This window comes from Bidens hawaiensis, unplaced genomic scaffold (genome assembly GCF_021521415.1).
Source record: "Bidens hawaiensis isolate Kalapana, Puna unplaced genomic scaffold, B.hawaiensis_p1.1 tig00019226_1, whole genome shotgun sequence".
NCBI classification, from domain to species: domain Eukaryota; kingdom Viridiplantae; phylum Streptophyta; class Magnoliopsida; order Asterales; family Asteraceae; genus Bidens; species Bidens hawaiensis.
The window spans coordinates 95070-120116 of NW_027492917.1; the positions used below are offsets into that span (position 1 = coordinate 95070).

The window sequence follows — 25047 nt, forward strand, 5'->3', positions numbered from 1 at the left end:
AACGATGAACATATTTGATGTTGTTTGGATTATGAAACTGACAAATCATGAAGAACCGGTTATAGATGAGGCGAAGAATCTGGTTACCAACGATAGGGAGCGTTATATTTTTTGAACGAAGCATGTGTCTTTTAAAGAATAAACGATGAACAATTTAAACCTAGTAAATTTAATAAATTTTATAGCTCTAACAATAATTAGAATAATTAATATCATAATTACATAAATAAGTTACAAAAATATAAAAGTTAATACCATTTATTAAAATTTTATTGTGAATATGTTGAAAATAGATTTATGAAAGGTTAATGACATGAAAGACTACGTGGACAACTTAAAAGAATGACATGTGGATAAAATTATGTTGCTTTAATATATTATGGATATATATGATGCTACATGCGTGTAAGCAAAGAAGAAGGAAACTTAAAAGGAGTGACTTATCCTATTTATTGTATTAATTTATTATACTTTAGTAACGGATAGGAAATTTTGAATAATTCCTTTTTAGTGCTTGCGATGCTATGAGTGGTATGCAACAAACACATAAACCTTATGATTTCACCTTACTAATTTTGTTTAAGCTACAAAAAGGTAACATCATTATAAAACATTTTATGAAATTCACATATTTTATAAATTTTAGAGATCCAAACTTTGATTTAGAATTTTATTTTCAATCTCTTCAATTATGATGATAGCATATGGTACAGTAGAAACTCGATAAATTAATACTCGATTATTTAATAAACTCTCTAAGATAATATTTTTTGTCGGTCCCGACTCGGGGATAGGGTGCTAAATTAATAATTCGTTAAAATTATAAGATAATACATTTTTGATAATTTATTTAGACCCCACATAAAATATAAATTAATAATTCCTTATATATAGCATATTACATGAATGATTTATGAAGATTTCTTGAAAAATAACTAAATTGTCTTTTGTTTTTTATTGAAATCAATTTCTCCTTGAATCTCGTCTCTAATTTTCCTTAGCATGGTAAGAACTTCTGGTGTTGTTTTCTCATAGCTCAACAAGAAATTGTTCAATGTGATTGCCGCTTTAATAGCTTCGTTTCGCGAAGGGGGCTCCATTGTAGAACTTTCATCATCTTATTCATCGATATCATCTTTATTAATTCCAATAACGCTTTCAATAATTTATTCATCAGTCAACAACTGTGTAACTACATTTTCTTCTGGGTGAGTCAGAACATTCTACTATAAATTAATAAAATATTAATTAATAAATTTTGGTGGTCCCAAGTGTATTATTTTATAGAGTTTCTACTGTACTTGGTTTTATTTGTATTGAGATTGAACCTACCATTGTTTGGATAGGTCTACTTGTTTGCTCATTTTCATTCTATTTAAATAGCTATATACACATAATTTCAATAACCAAATGCATACCAATTACTAAATTACGCATCTCGCATCTTTATCCTACCTAGATCCGACTCCTTAAAGATCCGCACCCCATAAACATCAACAAAAGGCACGCCACACAACGTTTTACACTCTTCATTGACGTAACAATCACACATATGAAATAAAAATGAACACGACATCACAATGCGTACCATATTTCCCATGAAAACCTATTAACGATCATTAGAAACATGCCATTGCAAATAAACAACGAATTCCACATAAAACTCTAACAATTATTATTAGAAGATACATAGGCATGCTTACATCTTTACAAAGCCGTTGCCGACTAAAAAAATCACGTTTTTACGCTCCAAGCTACAACCATTCCTTGCATGTAGCTTGCAACTTGTGCGTGGCTATATCATATTTTGATTAATAACATCAACACTTAGTATTCTTACGTAAATAAGTTTTCATATATAACCCCATTTTTGTAACCCTATTTTAATCACAATCATCAACACATAGTCTTTGGATTTACTTCAACCGAACAAAGAACTAGGGATGAGCAAAAAATAGGTATTGGTACATATTTGATACCGTTAGTCACATTTCGAGTTTCGGCACTGGTACGATACATGCATTTCAATTCAGTACCAAGAAATTTCAAATTTCGGGATCATACCAGTTGGTAGTCGATACCAGTACCAGTATTTACCGAACATTTTGATATTGTTACCACGGATTTTCAAATTTCGGGATCGTATCGATCGATAACGTCCTAAATCCCAATACAAATAACCATAAACCCAATGCTTTTAAAACCGGACTGAACCGGGCATTTTGACAGGTGCGATCGGGATTCGATCCACTACCGGTCCGGTTTTGTGTAGTTTGTTCGGCTCCCGGAGAACCGGCCGGTCCAAACGAAAAACCAGACCGGTTGAGCTGGTTTACTATCAAAAAAATATTTTTTCTTGAAATTTTTTTTTCCCGCCATACACCAAAGTTGTTCGACCAGTCGCTTGTCCGATTTGTTGTCCGATCAGGTTACGAAACATCGCAAAAACCTTACAACACATATTGCAACTATGAATTCACACCTCAATTTCGTCCACAAACATCCCATCAAATGGTTTCCAAGCTTTTACAAACTGTATTACAATAAATTTCGTCTCAAGCACCACCAAATTAGTTATCAGATCAAAGTTACCATTACAATCACACACAAACACGCGTCTATCCATACCCAAAGTACACCTTCCTCTCCACAACGTACAAGTCCTCTCGCCAATCAACCACGACTGCCGCACCTAGCCACAGTCAACGACTAAACTCCATTCCGTCTATAAATTACTCTGAAAGCCCACCCATTGCATCACCTCCATCGTATTCACCGTCAAATAATAACAACAATAATAATATCCCGATCTCCCTCACCAACTAACCAACCAACCATGGACTCCGAATCCATCACCGAAGACATCAACAGCAATCACGGCTGGCAGAAGGTCAGTTACGCGAAGAAACAACGCAAAGCTCCGTCAAACAAGCACGTTCCGGCACCGGCTAACGGATCTTCAATCTCCGCCGGCGAGAGCGTGTTCACGGCGATAGAGAAGAAGGCGGAGGAACGGCGGAAGGCGATTGAGGCTGAGCGATTAGCGAATGCGGTGGTGGATCCGGTGGTTAGGTCAACGGCGAAGAGGAACGGCTACTCGGATTATGATGAGAGTGATGAGGAGGTTGGTGAGGCGAATGGAGCGGTGGTTGAGAAGAAGGTGAAGGCGAAGAAGGTGAAGAAGGTGAAGGTTACGGTGCAGGAAGAGGCGGTGAAGATTGACGCGGCGGATGTGGCTAGTTTTCTAGCGGATGTCACTGTGAGTGATTTTGATTTTAATATTAAATCGATCTGAATTGATTTATATAATTGTTAATTAGTGATTACTGTTTTGAATTTAGGTATTCTGTGTGATTGAATGTGATGATCTGTTTATACCTGTTATAACACTATTAACCTGTACAGTTAAGTTTAGGTTATATATGTGGATCTGTTTATTTGTGCATGCAGCTGATTCGGATAGGTTTTTTGCTGGTGTCACTGTGAGTGGTTTCGATTTGATGATTAATTGATCTGAATTGATTTGTGTTGTTATTAGTTAGCAATTAGTGATTGTTGTTTGAATATTGTGAAATGAGTTTTGGAGATTTGATTAGAGGTGGATTTAGGTATTCTGTGTGATTAAATTTGATGATCTGATTCTACTTGTATAATTTTAGGAATTTGATCTGGAATTGTGACTGTAAATCACATGCAGGGATTAGTTGATCTGAGTTGATTAGTTTGTTATTATTTGTATGATCTCATGAAATTGATCTGGAATTGTGGTTGTTTATAACAGGAAGGTACTGTTAGCTTGTACAGTTAGGTTTAGGTTATAGATTATGTTCTAATTAGTTGAGTTTTTTGTTGAAATTTTGGGAATATGTGGATCTGTTTATTTGTGCATGCAGCTGGTTTGGCTAGTTTTTTTTCTGTCTGATGTGACGGTGAGTGAATTATTGATATTTTGATTGGTAGTTTTAGCGAGCTGAATGGATTCTTATAATCATGAATTACTGATTATTGTTTTGAATTTTATGAAATGCGTTTTGGAGATATGATTAGAGCTGGATTTAGGTCTTCTGTGTGATTGAGTTTGATGATCCGTTACTACTTCTTATATAATTTCATGAAATTGATCTCGAATTGGGCTTAGTACATTACAGTATAACACTATTAGCCTGTACAGTTAAGTTTAGGTTATAGATTATGCTAAATATATATGTGGATCAGTTTATTTGTGCATGCAGCTGATTTGGCTAGTTTCCTGTTGGATGTGACGGTGAGTGAATTGTTTAATTTCGATTCGTAAATTCTAGCAATCTGAATGGATTCGTGTTACTATGAGTTACTGATTATTGTTTTGAGTTTTGTGAAATGCGTTATAGAGATCTGATCATCTGATTAGAGCTGTTGTCAACTTATTAGGTATTCTGTGTGATTGAACGCTATAATCTGGTCCTATTTGTATAATTTCAGGAAATTGATCTGGAATTGTGAGTTTATTTGTTGAATTTGTGGGAATAAATGCTCATTCATGTGGATTATTTATATATGCATGCAGGCTTCATATGAGACACAACAAGATATACAGTTAATGAGGTTTGCTGATTACTTTGGAAGAGCATTTTCTAAAGTCAGCGCTTCACAGTTTCCATGGGTGAAGTTATTAAGAGAATCTCCTGTTGCAAAAGTTGCAGATGTAAGTTCTTTTCAGATTAAAACTTACAACGAATCTGTATTTCCATTCGCAATTGTCTTATAAACTAGTTGTGAAATTTAAAGAACTGGTGTCTTTAGCATTTAAGTTCCCAAACTCTACTTTGATGCATAATATCTATCCAAACACAGTGCTCAATTTTTATATCTGATGTGACCGAGGGAGTGTGACAATAAAGATCTCTACGTGAATGCTAGAAAGAGCTTCAATAACATAAAGGGATAATATGTAGTTTGTTGCACTTACTGATATGGATGATGATGATTTGTGATAATGATAAAGATCTCTACTTGGATGTTATGGTTATCTTTGTTTTAATATATAATTTATGGTTTTTATCTTATTTTGTTTCTTCAATTGATTGAAAGTATGGTACATTTTACTTTTCATGTGCACTTGTAAACTTAAAACGAGGTTGCATTTTGTTTTAACCAAATGTATTTTGGAGCTTACTACTTCAGTACATTAACTTGCTTATAATCTGTGATCTGGTCCATTTGTGAAAGGTATCAATTTTGACTCAAAATTCATTTTTTGGTACATTTTGTAGAATCCAGTGTCACACATCCCTGAAGCTGTTTACAAGACGTCTGTTGATTGGATCAACAACAGATCTTTGGAATCCCTTGGATCTTTTGTTTTATGGTCCTTAGACAGCATTCTTGTTGACTTTGCAAGTCAACAAGGCCCTGCAAAGGGATCCAAAAAAGTTACCCCAAAACCATTCTCAAAATCCCAGGTAAGATTATGGGATCTCCCAACATCCTCTTTGACCCTGTACGTGATTCGAGTGATGAATATTATTAAACATAGAATTGCTTTCAGGTTGGTATCTTTGTAGCACTAGCAATGGTATTAAGAAGGAAACCAGATGCATTAATAAGTGTATTGCCAACCATAAGGGATACTTCCAAGTATCAAGGACAAGATAAGCTTCCAATTATTGTGTGGATGGTAGCTCAGGTGATTCCATCACCCGATAATCTTTTTTTCTTCCCAAAATGAAGCATTATATTTTTTTTGTTAAGGGTGTGCACGTGTCAGTTTGGGTTCAAACCGTACCAAAAACCGAAAATTCGGTTTTAGAGGTTTTGAAAAGTGTTTGGTTTCGGTTTGTCTTTTTTTGGTTTTACATTTGATTATCATACATATACATTTGAGCTAAAATATTTGTTTACTAAAACATAAAACCAAACCGTCGGTTTTTGTATGGGTTCGCTTATTTCAGTTTGTTATTTTCCTGTTATGCATCAGTATTTTGGTTTACACGTACACCAATTTATATGCTAAAATTAATTTTAATTTATATAGGCATCACATGGAGATCTGGCGGTTGGTTTGTATACATGGTCACATCTAATATTACCAATTGTTGGTGGCAAATCGGGATCTAATCCTCAAACCCGGGATCTAATATTGCAATCGGTCGAAAGGTTTATATGATTATTAGCCCTTTTTGTTTCTTGACTCTATTTTTACCGAACAAACGTGTGACATGTTTTTTATTTTTTGATTTTTTAAGAATACTATCGGCTCCAAAGGCTAGGACTTTTTTGGTAAATGGTGCGGTGCGGAAAGGAGAGCGGTTAATGCCACCATCAGCACTTGACCTGCTACTAAGAGTCACCTTTCCTTCATCTTCAGCTCGTGTTAAGGTAAAAGAAGCTAACAAACTTGAACGGAGCATATTCCTATTTGTTTCTTAATTTAACCGAACAGAGGATTGAATGTGAACAGTTAAACAAAGAGGGTTTTCTTGTTTAGTTGTTTGTGTTCATTTGTTAAGAAGATGAACGCGCGTTTATGTCTGTTCGTTAACTGTATAAACGAACTGTTCGCGAACGTAAACGGATGAGCATAGATGAACTGACATTAATTAAAACTAGAGTATGTTGTAATGGCAAAAAGCTTTAAATGATTATCTTATGAACAGCCTTAAACAAACATAGACCAAAGAACATAGTCTAATCTAGATGTATGAATGTAAAGGAACATTCACGAACATAAATGAACGAATGAGATGTGCTCATGTTCGTTTGTTAAAATGAATATTTTAACAGAAGAACTCGTACATACACACACAAACGATGATTATTTTAATGAACGATTTTAAACAAACATAAACCAACGAATTTAGACTAATTTAGATGTATGAACGTAAAGGAACATTCACGAACATAATAATGAGACGAGCTCATGTTCGTTTGCTAAAATGAATATTTTAACGGAAGAACTCAAAACATACATAAACTAACAAACACAAACAAACGAATTTGGATGTATGAATGCAAAGAAATGTTCAAGAACATAAATGAACGAACGAGACATGTGCTCATATTCGTTCATCTAAATGAATATTTTAACGAATATCTAAGGAAAATAAACGAGTTTAGATGAACAGACATAATTAAAGGAACATAAATGAGCGAAGTCATGAGCGACACATGTGTTCATGTTCGTTCCTTTTACTAAAGGAACACATTTTTTTGTTCATGCTTGTTTGTTTACTGAATAGACGAGCGTAAACAAACTTCCAACGAACAGTTCATGAATTCTTCATTGAACATCCAGTTCGTTTAAATCTAACGGTTGCAAGACAGATCAAGTTGGTTTGACCCAGGAAACATCTTTGTTGTTTAAAAAAACATTAAGAGCCGACTCGTTTGTAAATTAACGGGTTTAAAGTATGCTTAATTGCGTGATTGTGTTATGTTGCAGGCAACTGAAAGGTTTGAAGCTGTATATCCCACACTTAAGGAGGTGGCTCTTGCAGGGTCCACTGGAAGCAAAGCCATGAAACAGGTTTCTCAACAAATTTTGACCGTTGCTTTAAAAGCTTCTGGTGAAGGTAAACTTTTTAAAGTTAGTTAAAAATTTCAACTTCTAGAAGTTTCTAACAGATTCAGTTTTCTTGTAGGAATCCCTGAGCTATCAAAAGAAGCATCCGGTATCTTTGTTTGGTGCTTAACTGAAAATCCTGATTGTTATAAGCAATGGGTGAGTTTTGTTATCTGTTTTGTGTTTATTTAATTTTGGATAGGTTATATTTAATGTTTATAAGTGTATTTTATTTTAGGAAAAGGTGTATGTGGATAATCTAGAAGCAAGTGTTGTGGTTCTGAGAAGGCTTATGGATCAGTGGAAGGACGTGTCTGTAAAACAGTCTTCGCTTGATGCTCTCGGTGAAACTGTCAGGCGTTTCAAGAACTTGGTAATTTACATATCTACCTTACTTTCATGTACTAAGGGTGTAAGTGAGGCAAGCCGAGCCTGAGCTTTACTAGGCTTGAGCTTGGCTCGTTTTGAGCTCTATATTTAAAGTTTTAAACCTCGAGCTTGGCTTGTAAGTAGTTTTAAGCTTGACTCGTTTATTTTGTGATTAAATAATTTATGCACATCTATAATTATTAATTATAGTTTTTATGTATGGCGTAATATATATTTTTAGTTACTCTTATCATTACTTTATACATAATTTTAATAATTTTATAAATATACATTTAATATGTTATATAAAAGTTATATAAATAATAAGCTCGTAACTTATTTGGTCTTGCGAGCCAGCTCGACTTCGACAAATGAAGCTTGGGTTCAGGCTCATTTACTAAACAAGCTTATTTTTAAGCTCGAGCTTGTTTAAGTTCGGCTCAATTCAAGCTTTAGTGAGCCGATCTCGAGTCCCACAAATGGGTTGAGTCGTTTACAACTCTGTCTGATTATCCGAACACGTTTGTGCGAATCAAATCTTAGTGTAATAATTAATATATTACATAAACTTGACAAGTTATCTGTTGTATGTACTATGTAGAAATTGTTAGAAGTTAAAAGTTATTAAAACTATATAGTTGCTATTGATAATTTAAGTATGCCTTATAGGTGAATTTATTAATTTCATGTACAAATTTTATATTATTACAATAATAATGTGTTTTTTTTTAACGTTTGTGCACAGAATGAGAAAGCGCTGACAGGCGGAAAAATATCTGTTGGTGAACAATCAACCTACAAAGAAGCAGACAAATACTGTAAAGTGTTACTAGGAAGATTGTCACATGGTTGGGGATGTGTCAAAGGTTTGGGTCTGGTTCTCATCGCGATCGGTTTAGGAATCGCTTTAGTTCCTCCAACCGCATTGGAGTCTTTGGATTTGACCAAGTTAGCTGAATTAGTCAACTTCCCGCAATCCGTTTGAATAAACGGTTGGTTAGTTTGAATGAATCTCTAACATCCAGCTAGCTGACCAGTCAAAAGGGTTATAAGAAAGAGAATGTTTCAACTAAAAGTAGATGGTCTTTAAGCGGTTTTGTTTCTTGTTTTTTTTTTTCGCTTATTTTCGTTTTCGGATCTGTTTTCTTTTTCTTACTTTTTCGTTGAGATAATGTGATGGATGTTTTCGTTTAACTTTCGGGTTTATCCTTTGAGTTTATCAAGATTAAAAATATGTTATATTAAAATAATATAATTTTAGTATGCGACTGTTTAGCCGGTTAGATATAAACATAATCACAATCACAATCATTATATATCAAGGACAATGAAGCATGGCTTTGTGAATACAAGAGATGTGTAATGTGTTGTTTAGACTTTAGACTTCATAATCATCAATGGTAGCCCAAGGGAACTTTAGGTAAGAGTTGCGGATTTTCGAGGGATCTTCAGGGACAGACCAAGGGTACTTCATGTCTGGATCTCTTGGAAACTTTCTGAAGTTCAAAAATGGAGCCCAAAGCAGCACACTGCACAATACAAAATATCTGCCCTGTTAGTCTCTGTTATTTGTGCCTCGGATTGAACCGGGTAAAAATTTCTGCACAATCAAAACTGAAGACTGAACCAAAGATAGCGGGTTGGTGTTGTTGGTTCAAACCTATTATGAACTTTTAAGCTAAAATGTTTTATATTGTGGTTGCCTGGACCAAACCAGAATTCACCCTCAAAATTGAAGACATTAAAACCGAATATGCTTAATCGGTCCACTCTCGGGTTGTGTATTTGAGTCACCTTTGTCGGTTTAGTCTTGGGTTGGGTATCTAAGTTATCTGGTCCAACCTAAACCTGCTTAGCCCTACTTGTAAACTATTCGAAATTGGGTCGTTGCACGCTTATTAGATATTCAGGTCCGGTCTAAATCAACTTAGAAAGCTCATTTAATGGATAGGCTCGAGTTCATATTTAATATATTGAGCTTGGCTATAGCTTTGTAGTTGTTAAGTCTATAATTTATATAAATATAATGTCTTTACTTTACACAACAATTATATACTCACAATAAATATTATTGTCGAAACATGAAACGAATCTGACCTGATCCATGACGATGTTTCCACGGATTTCGAGATGAACGAACCACGTCTTGATCTTCGCCTCCAGCTGCTTGCGACCTGCAATGGCTTTTCGGGGGTGTGGAGGTGACTGCTAAGAAATCTCAAGGATCTCTTGTTTACAGACACAAAAATATGGTGGTGGCTCTTATTGAGCATGACCCCTTAACAAGGAGGTGGAGACCTCCTTATATAGAGAGCCTCATGGCCACCATCATGGTACCCTAATGGGCCTAGCCCAGTTAGGGTTACCTCCACAAAACCCACTCAGCCCAATAACATTGTATTAGTCCATATAATAAAATAAGCCAAACATAATAAATTTAGGGTCGTAAAACCGGGTTTAGTACCATACCCCTACAAGCCCCCCAAGTCCAGCGTTGCTCCTGGGCGCGCAAGCGTTTAGGTGGAGCGCTGGACTTTATGAGGTGTGTTAGGCCATGAGGCGGTTATTTCCCTTTTCTTCGGCCTTGTCTTTATTGTCTTTGAGTTTTGGGAGGTTTTCTTCATGATGGTGACATGTTGTGGTCCTTATGATAATGATGGTGCCCTGGCATGAATAAGATATAGCACGCATCATAACAATAGTGGCGCGAGGCCTGATAAAAGGTAGAGCGCGCATCTTAATAATAATGTAACATAACTTGCGCGCGAGGCAGCTTACGAGCTATGAGAATAATAAAGCCTGCGCGCGAGGCGGCTTACGGATCTATGAGAATAATAAAGCCTGCGCGCGAGGCGACTTACGGGCTATAAGAATAATAAAGCCTGCGCGCGAGGCGACTTACGGGCTATAAGAATAATAAAGCCTGCGCGCGAGAGGCGACTTACGAGCTATAAGAATAATGAAGCTTGCGCGCAAGGCGACTTACGAGCTATAAAAATAATGAAGCTTGTGCGTGAGGAAGCTTGTGCGTGAGGCGACTTACGAGCTATAAAAATAATGAAGCTTGCGCGTGAGGCGACTTACGAGCTATAAGAATAATGAAGCTTGCGCGTGAGGCGACTTACGAGCTATAAAAATAATGAAGCTTGCGCGAGTTGCGGCTTATGAGCTATAATATGATGATAATGACTGGCCCACAAGGGCCTCTTCTACGCAGGATGACTATCCCGGCTTGTCTTCAAAATAATAATGGAGGCACAAACAGCCAGATAGTAATAATGTTATAGGTGCTTGTGCGACTCGTAGCCGAACATTGGCGCGTGGCCGTTTGGGATATTGTTAGGCTCTCGCCCTAAGATTCGGATGTCTTCCATCGCAATAATGCAGTGGTGGTATACCACGATAGTCCCCTAGTTCATTGCTGCTAAATAAGGTTGTCCTTATCCTGATTTGGATTAGACTCCTCATTTGTTGTGTCGCTTGCGCATAGGCTTTGGCTTTGTGTCATGCGCCACGCGCAGTTGTTGCATGCGCGTGCGCGTAGGCTGTGCCATGCGCCACGCGCAGATGTTGCATGCGCGTGCGCGTAGGCTGTGCCATGCGCCACGCGCAGATGTTGCATGCGCGTGCGCGTAGGCTGTGCCATGCGCCACGCGCAGATGTTGCATGCGTGTGTGCGTAGGCTGTGTGTCATGCGCAGATGTTTCATGCGCTTGCGCATAGGCTTTGGCTTTGTGATGCGCAGATGTTTCATGCGCAGATGTGATATGCGCAAGCATATGTAATATGCGCCACGCGCGGATGCGATATACGTGAGCATATATGATGCGTGAGCATGTGATATGTGCCACGCGCAGATGTGATATGCGTGAGCATATATGGTGCGTGAGCATGTGATACGCGTGGGCATATGTGATATGCGTGAGCATGTGATGCGTAAGCATATGTAATATGCGTGAGCATATGTGGTGCATGAGCATGTGGTGCATGAGCATGTGGTGCATGAGAATGTGGTGCATGAGCATGTGATATGCGACTGCGCTCAAGCATCATGGTGGTGCGCATGTAGAATGGCGGAATGGTTGATCCGCGGTGGTGTGCATGTGACGTGGCTTGTGTTAATAGGTTTAATTATAACGGCGTTTTGAACGGAGCGGAGCCGCGTTCGGTCTTGTATTCGGCGCGAAGCCGTATGGGTTTATGAGGATTCCCAACCTTTAAGTTTGGCACTTGGCCTTATGGGTTTGAGGATTCCCAACCTTTAAGTTTGGCGCTTGGCCTTATGGGTTTATGAGGATTCCCAACCTTTAAGTTTGGCACTTGGCCTTATGGGTTTGAGGATTCCCAACCTTTAAGTTTGGCGCTTGGCCTGATGGGTTTATGAGGATTCCCAACCTTTAAGTTTGGCGCGTGGCCTTATGGGTTTATGAGGATTCCCAACCTTTAAGTTTGGCGCTTGGCCTGATGGGTTTATGAGGATTCCCAACCTTTAAGTTTGGCGCGTGGCCTTATGGGTTTATGAGGATTCCCAACCTTTAAGTTTGGCGCTTGGCCTGATGGGTTTATGAGGATTCCCAACCTTTAAGTTTGGCGCGTGGCCTTATGGGTTTATGAGGATTCCCAACCTTTAAGTTTGGCGCTTGGCCTGATGGGTTTATAAGGATTCCCAACCTTTAAGTTTGGCGCGTGGCCTTATGGGTTTATGAGGATTCCCAACCTTTAAGTTTGGCACTTGGCCTTATGGGTTTGAGGATTCCCAACCTTTAAGTTTGGCGCTTGGCCTGTGTGACATCTGCCCTGATCCGACCCGACCCAGGTACCCGTTTCTCTGACCCGATCTCTTTCTTTTATGATTTGATATTTATTTATACTTATATTTTACTTTTAATAATAATATATAATTTCCTTCCCGCCTCTTTCTCTCTCTTTCTTTCCCCCGTCCCGTCCCTCTCCTTCTCTCTTTCCGCCTTCTTTTCCCTCTTGTCGCCGTCCCGCCCTTAAGCCTTGAACCTCTGTCCTTTGTTCCTTCCCGCCTAAGGTTGTCTGCGCAGCTCCACGCGCCAGACTCTTTACAAGGAAGCCTGCGTGAAGACCACCTGTTACTGCGATACGCGAGACGAACTGTCCCCGCAGCGCGCTAAGGATTTTAGTTCTTCCCGCGGCGCGCTATGGATACTGTTCTTCCCGCGACGCGCTAAGGAATATAGTTCTTCTCGCGACGCGCTTAGAATTGAAGTTCTTCCCGCGGCGCGCTTAGAAATATAATTCTTCCCGCGACGCGTTAAGGTTGGTTCTGTCTGCCTTCGCGCTCGCGCACTTTTGCCTTCGCGCTCGATGCCTTCTCACGTTTAACCCTTTGAGTTTTCTTCTGTTTAATCTAGCCGTTTGCTTTTGTGTTGTCTTATCTTTTGTGCTGTTGACCTAATCTGCTTTATGTCTGAAAAGTTACTTTCGGCGCAGCATGCGCACCAACCCCATTGGTTGGCAGAAAAAGTGACTGACATTATCTTTTGAGATCTGCTTTTGCCATGCTTGACCAGTACCTTTATCTGATCCGCCCATGCTTTTTACTGTTCCCTGTCAGCTTTATCTTGCCCCCTGCAGCTGCCATATCTTTTGATATCTTTTGCTTTTGGAATCTTTTACTTTTTGAGATCTTTTTCCCCTTTTCTAGGGATTGTGTTCCCTAGGGTTTCTCTATAAATAATAATCTTATTTTTTCTTAACACTACACACACAAACACTTAATTTAACCTCCTCCTTCCTCTCTGCCTCCGTCTTCCTTTCTATTCTGCCCTGCTTTCCGGTAATATATATATTATATATAATAATTTACTTATGCAAACTTATAATCAAGACATTAAAACAAATCGTTAAAACAATAATCTTTAATTATAGGTTAACTTTGCTTGTTTGGTTCTTGCTTTACCTATCTTCACACCGATTATCAAGTGAGTAATCTCGTACCTAATCCCTTTTTTGCTTTTAATGTTTTGGGATGTTCATGTGTTCATACAAACTTAGAGTCTTAAACTTGTTTATGAACTTTAGTCGCGCAGTATCCCATGTGTTGAGGACGTAGACTTGGCTGTTTATTTGTATGTGTGGATCATTAACCGTCTTGTCGGTCTATTCCGCAGTTCTCATGGTACCATTAGATGAACACGGGAGAACTATCGTTTATGATTTTCTCTTTTGTTTACACATGCACAGTTTGTCTTGTTTGTGAGCTCAATTGTGAGCACTGGCAGTCTATGAATCTTAGAGTTGGTCCCGATCAGATTACACCCTTGTTGAAAACCAGACATACACATGTTGCGCGCAGATTTATTGTTATCTATGTATTAACTATTAAACTTGATTTCTCACCAACACGCAAGTGTTTGACGTTTATTTTAACACATGTTCAGGTTTGCAGTAGCTGTTTTGGAGCTTGTGGACACATAGGAAGTTTTCTTTATTTTGGACCTAGATTAAAATATATCAAGACAAGTTTTTGCTGTTCGAATATTATGATTTTTAATATATTGATTTATGATGATCTATGTTATCTTATGTCTACTTTGCGCGTGCGCGAATGAATGTATTTAATAAATATTGACACCCAATAGTGTCACGAGTAATGAAACAATATGTGGCGCCCCGATGTATAATCCGCCTTTGGTCGGGGTGTTACAGATTGGTATCAGAGCTCGTTGACTTTAGGATAGGTGGTTAGACGTAACGGCCTAGAATACCTAAGAGTCCCTTCTCGCGCATGAGAGAAATCTCATGTTTGTGCGCTTATTGTTAATTACTCGTTATTTATGAATATGCTCGCGCTTGCGCAGTATATGATTTTATGTTTTATTTCGCGATATTTCGATTTTTGTTGAATTTCGATTTTTATTGATTTTTCTTACATATTCGTTTGTTGGGTTTGAAAATCCGAAAAGTCATGGTGATACATGAATAGTTGATTTTCAATTTCCATTTACGATTATGTTCTGAGGTCGGAGACTTGAAAAGTCATGGTGATACATGAATTGTCAACCTCCAATACTCATTTTCTTGTGTATTTTATATTGAAGATTGAAAAGTCATGGTGATACATGAATCGTCAATCTCCAATACTCGTTTGCTCGTATATTTTAAATTGGGAATTCGGAAAGTCATGGTGATACATGAATTGTCGATTCTTGATTCGAATTTGTTACCTTTATTAAGTCTGCATTTAGGGTCATTTATTTTACTTTAACTTTTGACAGTAACTGACTCCGCGAAACCAAGCTTTATAAGATTAAAACTTTGCGCTAAAACCAAGATATTAACTAAAATTAAAATTTTTATAGAATGCCTCCGCTATCTCGCCGATTTCAGAGAAGAGAAGCCTCGCGCATGCGTAGACAGCAACGTTCCCAGGAAATGGCCGCCGCGATAGCCCAAGCCTTGAGCCAAAATAATACCTCCAGTTATAACATTAAATCCTTCAACGCGGGTAACCCTCCAAAGTTCACAGGTCTTGAAGGAGCCACCGTGATGCTCCAGTGGCTTGAGAAGATAGAAAACACTTTCCTCCACACCCAATGCCCCTCAGACAGACGAACCCTATATGCTTCCAGTGTCCTGGAATCCAGAGCGCTTACATGGTGGAATGGAGTAGCTCATGCGCGTGGCGCAGAGGCTGCTTCTAGCATGACATGGGAGGAATTCAAGGAAATTCTTACGCGAGAATTCTGCCCTCCCAACGAAGTTAAGCGCCTGGAGGAAGAATTCTGGAACTTGAAGCAATACAGCGGTGAAGCGCGCGAGTACGCGACGCGCTTCCATGAACTAAGCCTGCTTGTCCCTCACCTTGTTACCCCTTCCCGCCGAGCCATAGAGAAATTCCTTGGGGGTCTCCCCATGGAAATTCAAGATTCTGTATGGGCTAGAAACCCAGTTACCCTCTCTGACGCCATCGAGTTGGCCGCTGTGCTCAGCGACAACCATGTCAGAGCAGGAACCCTGTTCCTGCGGGGATCTGAGAAGACCAAACTCACCAAGACTGTCCCTGAACCAACAGAAACCAAACCAGAACCCTCAAACCATAACCAGAAACGTAGGCGCAGACAAGCTTACGCGCTTACCAGCCCACCCATAGTCCAGCAACCCGCATACCAACCTCCAGTTTATGCGCCTAACCCACTGTCAGCCTACCCAACACCTCCTGTAGTCCACAACTATGCCTTAACCAATCCAGCACTCCCTGCCCCGCCAACTAAGAAACCTTACACAGGAAACCACCCCTTTTGCCCAACCTGTAGACTCCACCACCCACCTCAAGTCCCATGTCGACTTTGTATCCGATGTGGCCGCGCTGGTCACCTTGCAGAAAACTGTAGAGTCCTTCCCGCCAATCCAATTGCGCCAACACCACCAGTCTACCCGCAAAACCCTCAACCAACCTACCAAAACCCACGACCCAGATCGTGCTTTAACTGCGGTGATCCCAGTCATTTCCGGAACGCGTGCCCGAGACTACAAGTGCAAATCACGCAAGCGAATCCGGTGAACCAGATTTCAAACCAAGTGACGCGTGGACGAGCTTTTAACATAACCGCGCACCAAGCGCAAGCGAATAATGACGTAGTGAATGGTACATTTTTGCTCAACGGATTTTATGCTTCTATACTTTTTGATACTGGCGCCGATCGAAGTTTTATCTCTCGCGCCTTCGAGCAGAAGCTTGCGCGACCGCGCAGCGACTTAAAAGAAAGTTTTTTCAGTTGAATTGGCTAACGGTGAAACTGTTTTAATTAACTCAGTGATTAAAGATTGCACGCTTAACCTTAACGAAAACGATTTTCTGATCGACCTCATCCCCATGCCTCTTGGGAGCTTTGATGTTATCATTGGTATGGACTGGCTCTCGCATAATCACGCCGAAGTTATTTGCGCCAAGAAGATGATTCGCATACCTCGAGAAAATGGTGATCTTCATATCTACGGCGAAAAACCCTCCAGTGGTCTTAAGCTTATGTCTTGCGCCGAAGCCCGAAGACTCATGCGAATAAGGTGTATTGCATTTTTAGCCCATGTGGTTAAACCTGCTGAAGAAAAGAAGAAGCTTCGCGATATCCCTGTTGTGCGTGATTTCCCTGAAGTTTTTCCTGATGATCTTCCTGGTATCCCTCCCGCTCGTGAAGTCGAGTTCCGTATTGATCTTGTCCCTGGTGCTTCCCCCGTAGCTAAATCCCCTTATCGTCTTGCACCCGCTGAGATGCAAGAATTGGCAAGCCAACTTCAAGAGTTGACAGCTAAAGGATTCATTCGCCCTAGCTCTTCGCCCTGGGGTGCTCCGGTGTTGTTCGTTAAAAAGAAAGATGGATCGTTTCGCATGTGTATTGATTACCGCGAGTTGAACAAACTCACCATTAAAAACCGGTATCCCTTACCGCGTATTGACGACCTCTTTGATCAACTCCAAGGTGCCTCTTGTTTCTCGAAGATTGATCTCCGCTCTGGCTATCACCAGTTGCGCATCCGCGATGAAGATGTTCCGAAGACTGCTTTTCGAACTCGTTATGGCCATTTTGAATTCTTGGTCATGTCCTTCGGTTTAACCAACGCACCCGCCGTTTTCATGGATCTAATGAATCGGGTGTGTAGGCCTTTCTTGGACCGTTTCGTGATTGTGTTTATCGATGATGTTCTGGTGTATTCTAAGACCAAGGCCGAGCATGAGCAACATCTCCGGTTGGTGTTGCAAAAGCTTCGAACCGAGCAGCTCTATGCTAAGCTTTCCAAGTGTGAATTCTGGTCGGATGAAGTACAGTTTCTTGGCCATGTTGTGAACAAGATGGGTATTCATGTCGACCCATCCAAAATTGAAGCAATCAAGAACTGGATTACGCCATCCTCTCCTTCCGAGATCCGTTCCTTTTTGGGCTTAGCTGGTTATTACCGGCGCTTCATTTCGAACTTCTCGAAGATCGCTTTGCCTTTAACAGCTCTAACGCACAAAGGTAAACCGTATATTTGGGGCTCGAAGCAAGAAGAAGCCTTTCTGACGCTCAAGCGTTTGTTGTGTGAAGCTCCTGTTCTTGCGCTACCTGAGGGTAATGATGATTTTGTCGTGTACTGCGATGCCTCCAACCAAGGTCTCGGTTGTGTTCTTATGCAACGAGGCAAGGTTATCGCTTACGCATCAAGGCAACTTAAGGTTCATGAAAGGAATTATACAACTCACGACCTCGAACTTGGTGCAGTTGTTTTTGCCTTGAAGATCTGGAGACACTACCTTTATGGTACTAAGTGTATCCTTTACACTGACCATAAAAGCCTTCAGCATATCTTTGATCAAAAGGAACTCAACATGAGGCAACGCCGATGGAACGAACTCATCAGCGATTACGATTGTGAGATCCGGTATCATCCTGGTAAGGCTAATGTGGTAGCCGATGCGCTCAGCCGAAAACCCTGCCAGCTTAACTGTATTTTGCCGCGCACGCATCTTCACTTTGCGCCGATTCAAAGCAACCTTGAATCGCGTATTCGTGACGCGCAGCGCGCATCCATCAGTAATGGTAACCTTCGCGCCGAGTTAGCGTGTGGCGCGGAAGCGCACTTTGTCCCTAATCTGAGTGGAATCTCTGCTATCTTAATCGCATCTGGATTCCTTGTGATGAGAATCTTCGCGCTGATATCCTGAGTGAAGCGCATAAATCTCGGTATTCCGTTCATCCCGGCGCTGATAAGATGTACAAGGATTTGCGCATTACTTATTGGTGGCTCGGTATGAAAAAGGATATTGCCGTGTTCGTAGCTAAATGTCTGACTTGTTCTAAAGTGAAAGCTGAACACCAACGCCCATCTGGTTTGCTCGAACAACCAGAAATTCCTACGTGGAAATGGGAATGTGTAGCGATGGACTTTATTACCAAGTTACCTTTGACAGCAAGCAAACATGATAGCATTTGGGTAATAGTGGATCGTTTGACTAAGTCTGCTCACTTTCTGCCCATTCGTGAAAACTACCGTGTTGAGCAACTCGCGCAGCTTTATGCAAGGAAATTGTCTGCCGCCATGGTACTCCTTTGAGCATCATATCCGATCGCGATGGCCGTTTTATATCTCGCTTTTGGAAATCTCTCCAATCTGCGCTAGGAACTCGCTTGGACATGAGTACGGCATATCATCCCCAGACTGACGGTCAGTCTGAGCGAACTATTCAAACTCTTGAGGATATGCTCCGATCTTGTGTTCTTGATTTTGGAGGTAATTGGGATTCGCACCTGCCTTTGATCGAGTTCTCTTATAATAACAGCTATCATTCCAGTATCGGTATGGCCCCATTTGAAGCACTTTACGGTCGTAAGTGCCGCTCCCCGATTTGTTGGAGCGAAGTGGGTGAAACTCAAATCACAGGACCCGAACTTGTTCAAGAGACAACCGATAAAATCGCCAAGATCCGTGATCATCTGCTGACTGCCCGAAGCCGACAGAAGAGTTACGCAGATCGTAGGCGGAAGCCTCTCGAATTTCAAGTTGGTGATCTTGTTCTTCTCAAAGTGTCGCCCTGGAAGGGTGTTGTCCGCTTTGGGAAGAAAGGTAAGCTTGCTCCTCGATATGTTGGACCATTTAAGATTCTCGCGCGTGTGGGAAAAGTTGCCTACAGACTTGACCTGCCGCCCGCGCTCAGTAATGTGCATCCAACGTTCCATGTATCCAATCTCAAGAAGTGTTTAGCTGACGAGAACCTTCACATTCCACTTGATGAAGTTCAAGTTGATGAAACTATGCATTTCGTTGAGAAGCCTGTTGAGATTATGGATCGCGAGGTAAAGCAAACCAAGCGCAGTCGTATCCCTATCGTGAAAGTTCGCTGGGAGTCCAAGCGCGGAGCCGAGTTTACATGGGAAAGGGAAGATCAAATGAAGATCAAGTACCCGCACCTGTTCTCTGCACAACCTACTTCGAGATAAATTTCGGGACGAAATTTCTTAAAGTAGGGGAGACTGTGACATCTGCCCTGATCCGACCCGACCCAGGTACCCGTTTCTCTGACCCGATCTCTTTCTTTTATGATTTGATATTTATTTATACTTATATTTTACTTTTAATAATAATATATAATTTCCTTCCCGCCTCTTTCTCTCTCTTTCTTTCCCCCGTCCCGTCCCTCTCCTTCTCTCTTTCCGCCTTCTTTTCCCTCTTGTCGCCGTCCCGCCCTTAAGCCTTGAACCTCTGTCCTTTGTTCCTTCCCGCCTAAGGTTGTCTGCGCAGCTCCACGCGCCAGACTCTTTACAAGGAAGCCTGCGTGAAGACCACCTGTTACTGCGATACGCGAGACGAACTGTCCCCGCAGCGCGCTAAGGATTTTAGTTCTTCCCGCGGCGCGCTATGGATACTGTTCTTCCCGCGACGCGCTAAGGAATATAGTTCTTCTCGCGACGCGCTTAGAATTGAAGTTCTTCCCGCGGCGCGCTTAGAAATATAATTCTTCCCGCGACGCGTTAAGGTTGGTTCTGTCTGCCTTCGCGCTCGCGCACTTTTGCCTTCGCGCTCGATGCCTTCTCACGTTTAACCCTTTGAGTTTTCTTCTGTTTAATCTAGCCGTTTGCTTTTGTGTTGTCTTATCTTTTGTGCTGTTGACCTAATCTGCTTTATGTCTGAAAAGTTACTTTCGGCGCAGCATGCGCACCAACCCCATTGGTTGGCAGAAAAAGTGACTGACATTATCTTTTGAGATCTGCTTTTGCCATGCTTGACCAGTACCTTTATCTGATCCGCCCATGCTTTTTACTGTTCCCTGTCAGCTTTATCTTGCCCCCTGCAGCTGCCATATCTTTTGATATCTTTTGCTTTTGGAATCTTTTACTTTTTGAGATCTTTTTCCCCTTTTCTAGGGATTGTGTTCCCTAGGGTTTCTCTATAAATAATAATCTTATTTTTTCTTAACACTACACACACAAACACTTAATTTAACCTCCTCCTTCCTCTCTGCCTCCGTCTTCCTTTCTATTCTGCCCTGCTTTCCGGTAATATATATATTATATATAATAATTTACTTATGCAAACTTATAATCAAGACATTAAAACAAATCGTTAAAACAATAATCTTTAATTATAGGTTAACTTTGCTTGTTTGGTTCTTGCTTTACCTATCTTCACACCGATTATCAAGTGAGTAATCTCGTACCTAATCCCTTTTTTGCTTTTAATGTTTTGGGATGTTCATGTGTTCATACAAACTTAGAGTCTTAAACTTGTTTATGAACTTTAGTCGCGCAGTATCCCATGTGTTGAGGACGTAGACTTGGCTGTTTATTTGTATGTGTGGATCATTAACCGTCTTGTCGGTCTATTCCGCAGTTCTCATGGTACCATTAGATGAACACGGGAGAACTATCGTTTATGATTTTCTCTTTTGTTTACACATGCACAGTTTGTCTTGTTTGTGAGCTCAATTGTGAGCACTGGCAGTCTATGAATCTTAGAGTTGGTCCCGATCAGATTACACCCTTGTTGAAAACCAGACATACACATGTTGCGCGCAGATTTATTGTTATCTATGTATTAACTATTAAACTTGATTTCTCACCAACACGCAAGTGTTTGACGTTTATTTTAACACATGTTCAGGTTTGCAGTAGCTGTTTTGGAGCTTGTGGACACATAGGAAGTTTTCTTTATTTTGGACCTAGATTAAAATATATCAAGACAAGTTTTTGCTGTTCGAATATTATGATTTTTAATATATTGATTTATGATGATCTATGTTATCTTATGTCTACTTTGCGCGTGCGCGAATGAATGTATTTAATAAATATTGACACCCAATAGTGTCACGAGTAATGAAACAATATGTGGCGCCCCGATGTATAATCCGCCTTTGGTCGGGGTGTTACAGCCTGATGGGTTTATGAGGATTCCCAACCTTTAAGTTTGGCGCGTGGCCTTATGGGTTTATGAGGATTCCCAACCTTTAAGTTTGGCGCTTGGCCTGATGGGTTTATGAGGATTCCCAACCTTTAAGTTTGGCGCGTGGCTTTATGGGTTTATGAGGATTCCCAACCTTTAAGTTTGGCGCTTGGCCTGATGGGTTTATGAGGATTCCCAACCTTTAAGTTTGGCGCGTGGCCTTATGGGTTTATGAGGATTCCCAACCTTTAAGTTTGGCACTTGGCCTTATGGGCGCATGCACGGCGACGGAGTGGTGACTCGCGGGCGCGCGTGCATGGTGGAGGTCTTTTGCGCGAAACCCACATGGTGGTTCCCGCGGCGGCACATGCATGGCTGCGGAGCGAGAATCCGCGGGCGAACGTACATGGCGGCGGAAGTCTGGTAATTTTTGGATCTGCAATTTGAGAGTTAGATCTGCAATTTTAAACCTAAAATCCAGGTCTGTAATCTAGATCTAGATCCGTAAATCAGATCTAGATAGATCTGAAGCTCAGAGCGGATTTAAAACCATCACAGATCAGGAGGCTTGATCATTTGAATCAGGTAGTTTCCTTTTGCACAGATCTGGAAGCCTCTTTTAGATCTATGGATCTTTTTGAGCTTTTATAGAACAAGCCTTGAAGCCTTTTTCTGTAAACTTCCAGATCTGGGTTTTTCCTGGGAGAGATCTGACAGCCGAGACGAAGATCGAAGGGTAGTTCGTTGCCGTCCCACGGATGGCGCCAATGTCGAAACATGAAACGAATCTGACCTGATCCATGACGATGTTTCCACGGATTTCGAGATGAACGAACCACGTCTTGATCTTCGCCTCCGGCTGCTTGCGACCTGCAATGGCTTTTCGGGGGTGTGGAGGTGACTGCTAAGAAATCTCAAGGATCTCTTGTTTACAGACACAAAAATATGGTGGTGGCTCTTATTGAGCATGACCCCTTAACAAGGAGGTGGAGACCTCCTTATATAGAGAGCCTCATGGCCACCATCATGGTACCCTAATGGGCCTAGCCCAGTTAGGGTTACCTCCACAAAACCCCCTCAGCCCAATAACATTGTATTAGTCCATATAATAAAATAAGCCAAACATAATAAATTTAGGGTCGTAAAACCGGGTTTAGTACCATACCCCTACAATTATTATATATAATTATGGTATAAAACAGTCAACATACACATATTATGCTACATATATATAATTTAACTATAATTATAATATGTACATATAGCAAACGACTTCGAGCTTGATATAAAAAGCTCGAAACGAGTCAAGTGTAACTATTAGGCTTGGTTCATAAAAAGTGGAATAAAAAGGAGGAATTGAACTAACCCTGGGAAGAACATGAAGACAAACATAAATTGCACATACATCTCCAAAAGATTTCTCTTATACCATCTTGTCCTCAGCCAATTCATGATGAATGGCTGCAAATTCATATCAACCATTCAAATCACTTATCCACAAGAACTGCCCAATTATTTTAATAAAGTAAAAACAAGTTTGTTTCACTCACTGGTGCCACTAGAAAATAGAAGAAAGCACAAATGGCTAACTGTATCAACACCCACACAATATCCTCTTCATCATTTACTCCTGTTACCGCCAAAGCTGGTTCGCTAATAACAACCTGTGCTTCTCAACCACATTCAAACAAGTTTATATATTATTGGTTAAATAAAGTAATATTGATAATCAACAACTTACACTACCCAAAAGTGCTCCCACTTGAATTGCCAAGTTCGGTTTGGTCACATGCGAGTCAAACCCGTCATCGTTCTTCTTCAAGTTAACGATGACGGGTTTGGAAAACTTGTGTGGATTGGAAATATGGGATTGTTTTCTAGTGAATGGAGTGGATAGAGGGTGAAATTTGGATTGAGGAAGAGAAGGCAATGCCTTTAGGATGTTGAAGCTCATTTCTATTTGTGACCATTTATGTGTTGTTTGTTTCTAGTCATATATATGCTCTTTTGTTATCCTTAATACTTGGATATCCATTGCTCTTAAATATTGAAAAGTTTTCATGAAATAAGAGTTTATTATAAGTCTGGAATGAGGTTGAGAAACTATAGACAACTAGCAACTTGGTTTGTACCCGTCATGTTGCGGTGGTGCATTAACGTACATTCGGTTGGTATGGGAGTTTGCTACGGTACTGACGTCTATCAACACAAAAAATAGCAGCAACACTTGTATAATTATACCAGCTTATGATGAAAGCCATACCTTCGCTGGTGTTAATTAGCTTCGTTACGATATTGACACTAAACCCAAAAATTAAATTAGTAAATGCCAAAAATAATAGTATGGCTTATAATACAATCATACAAAGAACTAACATATTTAAAACAACGTTTGATCAGTCGGTAAAACCCGAGCGTTGCGGCTACAAGTCGACACGAATTGGGTCGGTTTCAGTTGCGTTGGTTACGGTATTGTGTTCGTGTTCTTTTAACGTTAAAACACAGTATACTTCATTTAATTTTCAATTTCTAATTATTATTACATATAACAGTTAATAGATTTGCCAGTTTGGTGTTGTTAAGTCCTGATTGGGCCACTTGGTGACATCGTATTGGTCCTTGCCATTTTTTTAATTTAAGTATCATAACGAATATAACGGGAACCGACCAAATTCACGGACTCACAGCCTCAATGGCCGTTACCGACAACGTTTCGGTTTTCCATCGCCCGGGTTTACCAATAAATGTCGAATATTTTATTCTTTTATATGTTAATTTGACGAATTTATTTTTGGGTTTTAACGCTCAGTTTTACCAACGGATAATCTCCAAATTCGCGTCAACTCATTGCCTCAACGCTTGGGTTTATCGCCACCCGCGCTTTACCGATTTGCCCCGACGCAACACGCCAGATAAGACACGAGTTTATGATGATAACCGAGCTTTATTCGTTTGTCGTTAAAAAAAAGCCAGTGGTGCTTGTAGTCTATGGGTATGTTTAGCAAAGAGCTTTTATGAGCTTCTAGCTTTAAGCTTTTTAAAAAAAAACTCATATTCAATAAAAAACTTTGTTTGGTGGAAGAAGTTTCAAGCTTTTAACTTTGGAGAAAAAGCTCCATGTTTAAACTAGTAGCGTTTGAGAAAAGCGGGAAGCTTTTACTATTGAATTTATAAGTTTGGTAATTGAACTTTTATCAATTTTTGTTAATTTATATAATAGTTACATATTTTACCCTTATTCAAAACTAACTACC

The 25047-nt window shown here is 40.2% G+C and overlaps 2 protein-coding genes across 2 annotated transcripts; one reads left to right on the top strand and one right to left on the bottom strand.

Annotated features, from left to right (window-relative positions):
- The first annotated feature begins 2836 nt into the window (after positions 1-2836).
- Positions 2837-9130, top strand: LOC143557899 (uncharacterized). Its single transcript, XM_077046861.1, has 10 exons — positions 2837-3259; positions 4547-4684; positions 5253-5441; positions 5528-5665; positions 6014-6135; positions 6225-6357; positions 7421-7550; positions 7620-7699; positions 7779-7913; positions 8655-9130. The coding sequence occupies exons 1-10, from the start codon at positions 2837-2839 to the stop codon at positions 8892-8894; spliced, it is 1728 nt and encodes a 575-aa protein (XP_076902976.1). The 3' UTR covers positions 8895-9130.
- Positions 9131-9215: 85 nt separating this feature from the next.
- Positions 9216-23747, bottom strand: LOC143557908 (NAD(P)H-quinone oxidoreductase subunit L, chloroplastic-like). Its single transcript, XM_077046870.1, has 4 exons — positions 23535-23747; positions 23344-23457; positions 23160-23254; positions 9216-9438 (listed from the first exon to the last, which is right to left on the bottom strand). Exons 1-4 carry the CDS (start codon positions 23745-23747, stop codon positions 9288-9290), a joined length of 573 nt encoding a protein of 190 aa, XP_076902985.1. The 3' UTR covers positions 9216-9287.
- Between the last annotated feature and the right edge of the window lie 1300 nt (positions 23748-25047).